At 37.4% G+C, this 10,089-nt stretch overlaps 3 protein-coding genes across 4 annotated transcripts; all 3 read right to left on the bottom strand.

Annotated features, from left to right (window-relative positions):
- Positions 1–2,373: 2,373 nt before the first annotated feature.
- LOC114411561 lies at positions 2,374–5,174 on the bottom strand. Of its 2 annotated transcripts, none has more exons than XM_028375207.1 (3): positions 4,229–5,174; positions 3,463–4,122; positions 2,374–3,362 (listed from the first exon to the last, which is right to left on the bottom strand). In XM_028375207.1, the coding sequence occupies exons 1-2, from the start codon at positions 4,547–4,549 to the stop codon at positions 3,985–3,987; spliced, it is 459 nt and encodes a 152-aa protein (XP_028231008.1). In that variant the 5' UTR covers positions 4,550–5,174; the 3' UTR covers positions 2,374–3,362; positions 3,463–3,984. The 2 variants fall into 2 exon arrangements, with proteins under 2 accessions (XP_028231008.1, XP_028231014.1); XM_028375213.1 differs by having other exon boundaries at positions 2,374–3,336.
- LOC114409354 lies at positions 2,731–3,534 on the bottom strand. The gene is made up of 4 exons (XM_028373135.1): positions 3,463–3,534; positions 3,225–3,362; positions 2,919–3,132; positions 2,731–2,819 (listed from the first exon to the last, which is right to left on the bottom strand). Exons 1-4 carry the CDS (start codon positions 3,532–3,534, stop codon positions 2,731–2,733), a joined length of 513 nt encoding a protein of 170 aa, XP_028228936.1.
- A 2,014-nt stretch (positions 5,175–7,188) lies between the features above and the next one.
- Positions 7,189–9,148, bottom strand: LOC114411550. Its single transcript, XM_028375200.1, has one exon. It carries the CDS (start codon positions 8,886–8,888, stop codon positions 7,389–7,391), a length of 1,500 nt encoding a protein of 499 aa, XP_028231001.1. The 5' UTR covers positions 8,889–9,148; the 3' UTR covers positions 7,189–7,388.
- Between the last annotated feature and the right edge of the window lie 941 nt (positions 9,149–10,089).

Below are 10,089 nucleotides of genomic sequence, written 5' to 3'. Positions count from 1 at the left end.
CCAAAGATCTACAAAGCGTGATCCGTCTTACTGGGAGTATGTTGATGCTTTTCATTTTGTGCAAAATAGAAACTCTTCAATGAAGCGTAGTCCCTCATCTTCTGACCAGCCGAATCCAAGAAGGATCATCCCGATGTTGGATCAATTTGAGCCATTTATACAGGGTTTCATTGACAACATTGTGAATGTGAAAGCTGACGGTAATTGTGAATATCGATCGATTGTCGCTTTATTAGGTATGGGTGAAGATTCTTGGTCGTTGGTGCACAATCAATTGCTTAAAGAACTTGCCAAATGGTCAAATGACTATATCAACCTCTTCGGTGACACAGACAAATTCGAGGAATTAAGGAGGTCCCTACTTGTTGATGGGTTATCCAAGGTATGTTTTTTAGGTTTTGGTTTTTAAGAAGTAACTTTAAATAACTTTGATGTGTATATTTTTTTGATTCAGGTTACTGTGGATAAGTGGATGGATATAACAGAGATGGGATATGTCATTGCATCAATGTTTAATGTAATCCTTGTATCGTTGTCCCGACAACAAAGCATGACATTTTTTCCTCTTAGAAGTCAACCACCAACAGATTCTTCTGTGCATCGCATTATATGTATCGATCACGTCTTTAGCAATCATTTTGTTCAGGTACATTGAAGATAGGTAGTCTTATTTTTAAATTTATGCAATCATTTGTGTTCATTTGACTTAATATTGTTTGTGCATGTACAACAGGTTTATTTAATTGACTGTTGTCCTTTACTGTCTCTAGCATTGTTATGGTCTAGGAATTCTCATCCTCAGGCAAAGCAGTGGCCAACTTCATATATTAGTAGAATGCAGTAGTACAGAAGCTTCAAGATGTTGAAAAGAGACTATATTGACCTAAATGAAGATTGAACATGCAGCAGTGGCCGTTGTAATGTCATACATGAGTTGTGTGCATGCGTGTTTTCTCACTGGCTTAAATATTATTACCAATGTAGAAGACAATTTTGGTGAATTCCATGTGATATAAATTGTTGTGATACGCTTATCCTTAATTATTACTTAATTGTTGCATTAAGAAATAAATTATTTGGTGCAAGTAAAATAAATTACACATGTATGATACATCATTGTTAGAATTGAAATTATTGAGTCAAATTATTGAAATTAATTGGTGCAAGTAAAATAAATTGTTGTTATAAACTACACATTCTTTCCCAACCCAGCCACTATGAGTATTCAATAAAATTATCAAATTTGAAATTATTGAGCTGAAAACTAATGATGACGTGCTAAAGGTCTTAGTACAGTCTAACTACTAGAAACAATTTGGGCCAATAGAAATTTTAGTTGTTTTTAGTAAACAGGTAATGAAAATGAAAGACAACGTGTCTCTGTCACAACTTGATTCAATGCAAAATTAGTATTATTTAATTGTAATTTTTCATGCAAATTTTATTTCTTTTCACTATGTTGAAGTTAATGTAATATTTGAATTCGAGAAGTTGTTCACTAGTCTTTAAACTAAGATGAATTTTCTTTCTTTGCACTACAATTTCTAAACATTAAAAGTTCGAGAAGTTGTTCATTGGCCTTTATTTCTTGGGGCAAGAGACCCAAAATGAAACACATTGGATGGCCCAAGATGTTACCAATAGATTATGATACACTTCATTGCCAAAAACCAACCAATAAAAGTTCATGAACACAGAATAAAGCACTTTGCAATGACCAAGGTCCACGTTGTCCTCATAGAACAAATCAAAATATTAAAGTGGAGCCTATGTAGCCCCCAAAAAAATATCAACAAAAATTTAATAGAGCAAATAATAACAGCTAAATTGAAAAGAGATGATCTTGTTATTCATGATTCAAATTTGTTGTAGGCTAAAAATTGAATGGGGCCTGGATTTTATGCAATTTGCTATCCAAAAGGACTGCTCTAGCAACTAAATGGCTATCACTTTTGGAGACATCATATAATTTATAGATCAAAGGAGTTTAAACCAAATTGGGTGGGATATCAATCCAATGCTCAATGCAACTAATGCTACTGCTTAGAAGTTTCTAACATGATTATTTACACCCCTAGCTAATAAAATTTTATGTTCATGGTTCACCTAAATCAACATATTTGGTATTCATTGGAAGCTTCATATTAAAATTGGTCAACCAAAAAAGATATGAATCAGTGAACAAACCCTTTTGTTGTGTCTGTGACCATTCTTTTTTTACTTTGAAGTCAAACATGTAACAACTTTTCTTTCACATAAACGACTAAACATGATTGTGCTAAAAATTACGTTAAGTTACATAAATTGTAGATCAATAATAAAAAAAAACCAATATTTAACCATGCTTAAACTTAAAAAGAAGACACACACAACTAGAATAAACACAAAATAAAAGTTATAACCAAATAATGTAACAAATACAAAATGTTAGGCAAAACAAAAATGTTGTCAAATGCAAGACAATTATAAACATCATTTATGACTGATCCTTGCTCCGTCTTTGTCGCGCCCTAACATAAACATTTCCATCTGCTATGACACCCCTAGCGATCCTGATGCAGTCTTCCATGACCTCATGTACCTCTGTGCCTGCAGTGACTATCCTTAGGTTGAGTAGACGCTAAAACCTTTCTGCGATCGCTTGGCACGCATCCTATCACATTTAAAAAAAAACCCATACACAATTATAGTAATTGAAATAAATAACATTTAATAAAACATTAAAGCAAGTCATCTTATCACTGCATGTCTAGGCTGCTCCACATCAGAAGGCACATTTGAAGGTCCAGCTTCTAGTGCCATTGGGACCTCAGGGATATCTGGCTCCACATATGTGTCATGTTATGGGACAGGTGGATGTCTGGGCGGATCAGCTGCCTATGTGGGTGTGATGAACGGATGAGAGATCCTGAAGAAACAGTTCGTGTAATCTGGTGCACACTGGCCAGGCACAAGACAAATCTGTCCCCCTGCTGCTAGATGGTCGGAGTAATGCATCCACCTGTTGTCAATATCTTCAAATGACAAGCTGGCACCCGTAGGTAGTGGAGGAATGGTCTGAACGTATCCAAATTGTCGCACCACCCTCTCTGGTCGATGTGTGACCACAATGGGACCCCATCTAAGCTCACCCTAAAAGCATGAAATGAGGTCAAACGCCCTAACACCTTAGTGTTCAGCATAAGGCATCCAACATACATTAGGGATCATCAGTGCCTCTATACGTGTCCAGTACGTTGATGCTGGGAATCCCTTCGAATAAGCCTTCGTAGTAAGCCACCGTAAGCACGTGGTGACGTCTCATCATACTCTGGATCAGTCACACTCTCATGAACACTGGGAAAATGATCATATATCCAACACTACACACATTACATCAACATAAAAGAAATATCAAATAAACATATTAAAAACATATTTAAATCATAATCCAATTTAACATATTAAAAACATAAAATTTACCTGTAATAAAGTGATGTAACCAGCAAGCTGTCGACCGCCGCTCTTACAAGCATCATTCAAATGATCATACATATGCACCAGGGCGGCAGCTCCCCATGCATAGCTTCCACTCTAACTGAAGTCTCGAAAAGCGTCTAAAAATACAACATGAACATGTGTTGCACTCTTGTTAGCAAAAAGAGTGCAACCTAACAAGTGTAGGAGATACGCACGAGTTGTAACAGTCCAATGTCGGGCCTCACATCTCCTCTAATAAATATTCCGTAGCCACGATAGGCGTACGTATGCCCCATGATATTGTGTTGTCTCAACTCTAACTTACTCACCCGAGACTTCTAGCAACTCCACCAACATCAGCACCGCTTCGTCCACATGCAGAGGCTCGAAGCTATGGAAGGTGCCTATGATCGAAAGATGAAGCAGTGACGCCACATCATCCAGCGTGATGGTCAACTCTCCTACAGGAAGATGAAAACTACTAGTTTCCTTGTGCCACCTCTCGACAAAAGCAGATATAACTCCCTAATCGCCAGTGTCTACTGAACATGCGATCAAAGGAGTTAATCTTGTGGCAGCGACTAGCCCTTCAATTTCTGGTGCAGACCTCCCAAATTTCTCAACTTTCCTTCCATGGGAGGCTAACTTCAATTCAGGGCGTTCCTGAATTGAAGTATAAATGATTCGAAATAACATAAAATAATAAATTAAATTATCACAAAAATTTCAATAACAAATACTAAACACTTTACTTAAAAATTTAAATTACCTCTCCATTCCATATACTAAGTGCAACATGGTCACCATACTCAGTCAGCACTGATGGGTCATACGGCTCACCTAGGAATTCCTCAACATCATCAACAGCAAATCCCTCAGCACCATCAACAGCTTCTGCACCAGGTGCAGGTATGTCCTCACTAATAGTAGCAGCATCCTCAGGAACAGGGGCAGCTCCCCGTTGCCTACGTGCGGATGTTGTAAGCCTTTGCCGTTGGGGAACATCATCTGAATCATGATGATCCTCTCTCCCTAGGGCTTTGTCTATAACCCTACCTAGGGCACGACCTAAACCTCTGGTTCTAACCATGATCTGCAAATCATGACGCACATGTATTTTTTTTGTCAAATTCAATATTTACTATTTAAATAACAATAAACCTACATAACCCTAAATCTTCAACCCTAGCAGATAAACCCTAATCCAGCCACCCTAAACCGTAACACTTACGCCCTAAGCCCTAAACTAAACCCTAAGATAAACCCTAAATCCTAAACTAAACCCTAACCACTACATATCTACAATTTGTAAAACTACCAATAACATACCACCATATATATTAACCCTAAGCCTTAAACTAAACCCTCACCACTAAACCCTAACCACTACATATCTACAATTTGTAAAACTACCCTACCACCATATATTAAACCCTAAGTCCTAAACTAAACCATAAGCTAAAACCTTAGCCCTAAACTAAACCCTAACCACTACATATCTACAATTTGTAAAACTACCAATAACATACCACCATATATATTAAACCCTATGCCCTAAGCTAAACCCTAACCACTACATATCTACAATTTGTAAAACTACCAATAACATACCACCATATATATTAAACCCTAAGCTAAACCCTAAGCCCTAAACTAAACCCTAATCATTATTTTCATTCAAATATATTAAACATAAAAAACAAAAAACATACCTATTATTTACTATTAAAGTTTAAAATTTATTTCATACCACCATGCAATCATACATATTTTTTTAATAAACACAAAGCATACCTATTTTTAATACAAAACAAACAAATACAAATCAATTTTTCAAAAAATAAATACAAAATTTGCCAAAAAAAAATTAAAACCTTCATACGGATGAACTGTCATACGAATGAAGTTACATTTACAGATGAACTTCATCCGTATGAGTCATACGGATGAATTGCCATACGAATGAAGTTACATTTATTGATGAACTTCATCCGTATGAATGTTACAAAATCAATATAAAATACGGATGAACTACATCCATAACACTAAACTCAATCCTCTACCCTACATCCGTAACCAAACAAAACCAGCAAAGCAAATGCCATTAACAGGGAGAAAGAAGAAACTTACCTCGCAGACGAAGTAGCACCAAAATGTAGGTCCTCAATACCACCCAAAGGAGGAGAAGAAGAAGAAGAACACAGTGACGTCGAGGAGAAGAAGAACGTAGCCAAGAAAAAGAAGAACAACGAAGAAGAAGAAGCGTAACCTATTGCGCTTCAATTTTATTTTTAAATTTAAGCCAGAGGCATTTTTGCCCATTCAAGTAAAATGCTAGGTGCACCTAGCAACACCCAAAGAAGTTTCTTTATTGAAAACAGTTGCATTTCAGAGAATGATAAGGAATTACTACTGGAACAACAGGAAAATCACAACTGATTCTGATTGTTAATGTTAGGCATCAAACATCACTTTGCTACTATACTAGGAATCAAAAGCTAGTACTTAAAATTTTCCTTCACGATCATGAGAGAGAATCTATAAGATCAAACTCATAACAAATAGTGAATGACACAAATTGAAGGGTGTAGACTAAGACTGCAAACATGAATACGATAAACATCACAATCCTTACTTTGATTCAGAAAAGAAAGAATCACTATTCAAAAGTGAAATGTAGAATGCTTCTTGTGATTGGACTCAAACTAAGCGTGTTTGTGTTTCCATCCTTGGAACTTGAACAGATTGAAACAAAAACAAAAAAATGTTGCTCTTTCTTAGACCTAACTTTGAAAAGTGTTCTACCAGACACACAAACTTAACAAACATTAAAAAAGATATTGTTTTGGATGAGAATTGGCCTCACATCATCGCATGATATACACCCAGAAGGGAATTCCAAAATGTATCAAGAAAAATAAGAAATCAACATGAAATGAAACCAATAGGAGATAATGAAGCTAAAACCCTTTGTTAACACAAACCCAAAATGAAGGATAGTGAAAGAGAGAAATGGATGAAATGTTCTGTTCCATGGCTTTGAACCAAGTAGGTTACCTTGGTTGAGCTATATTGTTCACGAAACAACCATGTTTGCATGGTAGGTGCAGGGGAATCAACATAAACAATTACATGGGAAGTTGATGTATTGTTCAAACATGACTTTTTCCATTCTAAGGGAACAACCAACCATTAAACATGCATGACATTAATCTTTATGGAACTCACTAAGCTTCATACAATTGAATTATATTTAGTAGACAAAGCAACATTTAATGAATGAATAATATGCATGTATCACTGAATATACATATCAAAGCAGATAAAATGGCAAACAGAGATGTAAGTCTTACAAGGATGCTCAACAAATGACAACATTGGGATTATATGATGCAAGAGCTCTCCTTAAAGGATGGAGGATCATAGAATAAAGTGACCATTCATCAAGGTAATTTGCACAGCATAACATCCATAATCCATTATAGTTCTCTAAGCTAAGCAAAGCTAATTCTCAACCTCTCAAGCGTAGCTCCTTTACTACCCGCATAGTACATTACAATTTTAGAAGTTCTCGAGGAACAGAGAATTAATGTTAAAACATAAACCTGATCAGTAATAACAGACAATCAAATAAAAATAACAATTTTAGATTTTCTGTCTTGCATATTTCCTACCCAATACAGTATTGCAGTGGCAAATGCTAAATTTTATGGCTTAGGGATTCCTGCTGTAGTTCAGGACTAGAAGATGTTTACCATATTCATAAAAGTCAGGACAAGTTCCAATCTTACTGTACAAGAAAGTGTATAATAACCAATAAGTCTAAATACAAAACTAAGTAATCCAAACTCAACAAAATCAAAAATCAATTCATAAAGAATGAAGACACTGTATAAATAATTGACAACAAAACATTGGATACACCTAGCTTATACATGGAAACCTGTCCATCTTCTAAATCTTCCAATATCCCTCCCTTCGGAAACGGCCATTCCTATTCCAACTCTTCCTCCATTGCCAATACCTCTATAATACAACCTCCACTCATTTCCTTCTATATCCATTTCAACCAAACATGGGGATCCAACATCCTTATCATCCCAGCAACCTTGGTCCGACGGCTTTAAAATTGCCTCATCCTGAAGCCTCGCCCATTCCTTCAACCCGTCAGGAGACACAGCCATCCCAATGCTCCTTCTCCCATCAGCAGCAACACCTTCATACGTCATTACATAGTTCCCGCCACTCCGGTTCCTCGTCACGCATGGGTTCATCACTCCAAACTCATCAAAGGAACCACCTTTCCCTCCCCCCATTATTTTCCCCAACTTCACCCACCTAATTCCGTCCCTCGACCTAACAATCCCAACACCAAAATGCCCTCTTTGGACATCAAATGAGTGATAATACATCCTTAGATCACCATTCCCATGTAAAACCACTTGCGGGGAAGAAATAAACAAAGAATCCCACTCCTTCTCAGACCCAACATCAATCAATGCTCCACTATGATGCTCCCCCTCAATCCTAGCCCAATACCTCCCATCCTTACTAATAGCCATTCCAGGCAAGGACTTCAAAACTTTCCCATTCCCATTCCCATACCCACAACTCACACTACCATTGATTACTCCATCAGGGTTTTCCACACTGAACTCCAGAGAATGATCAGAAAACTCCACCCTCTCAGAAACAAAGCCAGTGTAGTAAAGCCAGTAAACAGCACTGGAGGCCCTAACCCTAGAACTAGACATGACCACCATCTCAGAAGGCCTAATGCCACCAGTGTCAAAACCCCACCAATCCTTACCAGAACTCATCACAAACCCCACATCAGAACTTGACCTAGCAGGGCCTCCACCACGCTCCCAATGAACCCCATTCTTTGAAACAGCCAACCCTATCAAATCAGAAGAAGGGTGCCCTTTTGCCCTCCCATGGTACCACATGTACCACCTCTCTTCTTCGTCACTCAGAAACCTCTTCACCAATGGGGACCCTATATCTGCACTGTCCCAAGAGTTTGAAGGACCCAAATCAAGCACCAACCCTCTTGAGGAAGAGGAATGTGATGGCCCCAAAGGTGGTGGTGATGAAGAAAAGGCTGCACTTGATGATGAATCTGATGATTGTGGTGCATTTTGGGAGTTTGAAATTGAATTGGGTTCATTGTTTTGATTGTTGTTGTGTTGTGTCTCGCTGTTGGCGCTGGTGTCTGGTTTTGTGGAGCAGCGTAGGAAAGATGGGAACTTCGAGGAGATTGGAGAGAGGGTGGTGGTGTTGGGTTTGTTGGAACATGCCCATGAGGGAATTATGGTTGTCAGAGGGGTTAAACGTTGGAAAATGGAAACTTTTGAAAGGGTTGTGTTGCGGGGTTGCAATGAAGGAAGAGCCATCGATGATGATGATGGTGGTGATGCTATGTCCATGGTTGTGGAATAGTTTTGCACGCGAAACACGAGTTTGAGGGCCAAATGAGTGGGCGGGGTGACAGGGGAAGAAGTTGAAGCTTGAAGAGGGAATTTGAATGAGACAAAAAAAATGATGTGTTTGTGTGGTACAAGTTTAACTAACACCTTGGGTGGAAAAGAATTGCAATGAATGAGAGAGGGTACTTTGTTTTTATTTTAATGACTCAATGGTTTTGTTTGTATTCTGTGAAAGATTTTGGGGAAGTGCTGTTGGCAAAATGACAATGGACACAATGCATGGTGGTGGAAGGTGGTGTATATTTACCCCAAGAAAATATTTTATTTATTTATTTTTGGTGGGTTCAGATGAATTCTGTTCCACTTTCCACGCAAGAGGTCAACCAACTTGAGGAAAGGAAAATGGTATTGTCTGAAGTATGATCCAATTTTACCCATCACAAATTCAAAGCAACATGATTTGGAAATGACTTTATTGGGTCTCACTTTCTTCTCTTCTCTTGGAATTGGACCCCTTTGAATTTAGGATGCAAATTTGTGTGGTGTAGTTCACGGGTACCAATAATATCACGCAGAATACTTGGATAAAGTTGTTTGAGTAATTTTAGTTTCATTTTGTAATCACTCTATCCTCCAATTCAAAGTTTTTATAATTGGAGTGTAATACATACATATTTGTATTTCAAAAGAAAACATCAAAACTAATAGGGATCTAACTTTTGTCCTAATATTATTGGATCAGTTAACTCCAATGATATCTCTGAAGAAACTGACATGTGCAAACACAGGCTGCTGTTTTTTCTTGGGGAGACAAGGATATAAATCCAATAATTTATGCGAGCATTTTTCGTTTGATTTTGCTGCAGTCTAGACATATTGTAAAACATGAACTGTGAAAGTGTCCACTAAAGAATATATTTTCACACTATAATATTTCTTTTATATTCTTTCCGTAATATAATAGTTCTTTTCAACAGCAAAATTGATAAAGCTTGGGAGGAGATAAAGAAATGGTATCGCTTTCTCTCGAAGAAAAGTATGTAGAAACGAACAGTAACCAATCTTTTAGTCAGTGTAATTCACCCATTTCTGCTGTTCTGTCTTTCCCGACTTCGTACTATACATAGCACCTGCAACTTCTCTGCATAGATGAACTTTTCTCAAGTTTGATTCTCTTCAACCACATTTTCACACCTACACA

This window comes from Glycine soja, chromosome 1 (assembly GCF_004193775.1).
Source record: "Glycine soja cultivar W05 chromosome 1, ASM419377v2, whole genome shotgun sequence".
Lineage (NCBI taxonomy): Eukaryota > Viridiplantae > Streptophyta > Magnoliopsida > Fabales > Fabaceae > Glycine > Glycine soja.
The sequence above is the reverse complement of the archived record's forward strand: the minus strand, read 5'-3'. Positions and strand labels throughout refer to the sequence as shown.

Bases quoted from the DNA above. Each gene is read 5' to 3' on its own strand.
- LOC114409354 (XM_028373135.1), bottom strand. From the start codon at position 3,534: ATGTATGATCATTTGAATGATGCTTGTAAGAGCGGCGGTCGACAGCTT. The intron at 3,363-3,462 runs GTAAATTTTATG...TAATGTGTGTAG, and splicing joins GTTACATCACTTTATTACAG to TGTTGGATATATGATCATTT. The intron at 3,133-3,224 runs GTATAGAGGCAC...TCATGCTTTTAG, and splicing joins AGCATCAACGTACTGGACAC to GGTGAGCTTAGATGGGGTCC.
- LOC114411561 (XM_028375207.1), bottom strand. From the start codon at position 4,549: ATGGTTAGAACCAGAGGTTTAGGTCGTGCCCTAGGTAGGGTTATAGAC. The intron at 4,123-4,228 runs GTAATTTAAATT...ACTTCAATTCAG, and splicing joins TTAGTATATGGAATGGAGAG to GAACGCCCTGAATTGAAGTT.
- LOC114411550 (XM_028375200.1), bottom strand. From the start codon at position 8,888: ATGGACATAGCATCACCACCATCATCATCATCGATGGCTCTTCCTTCA.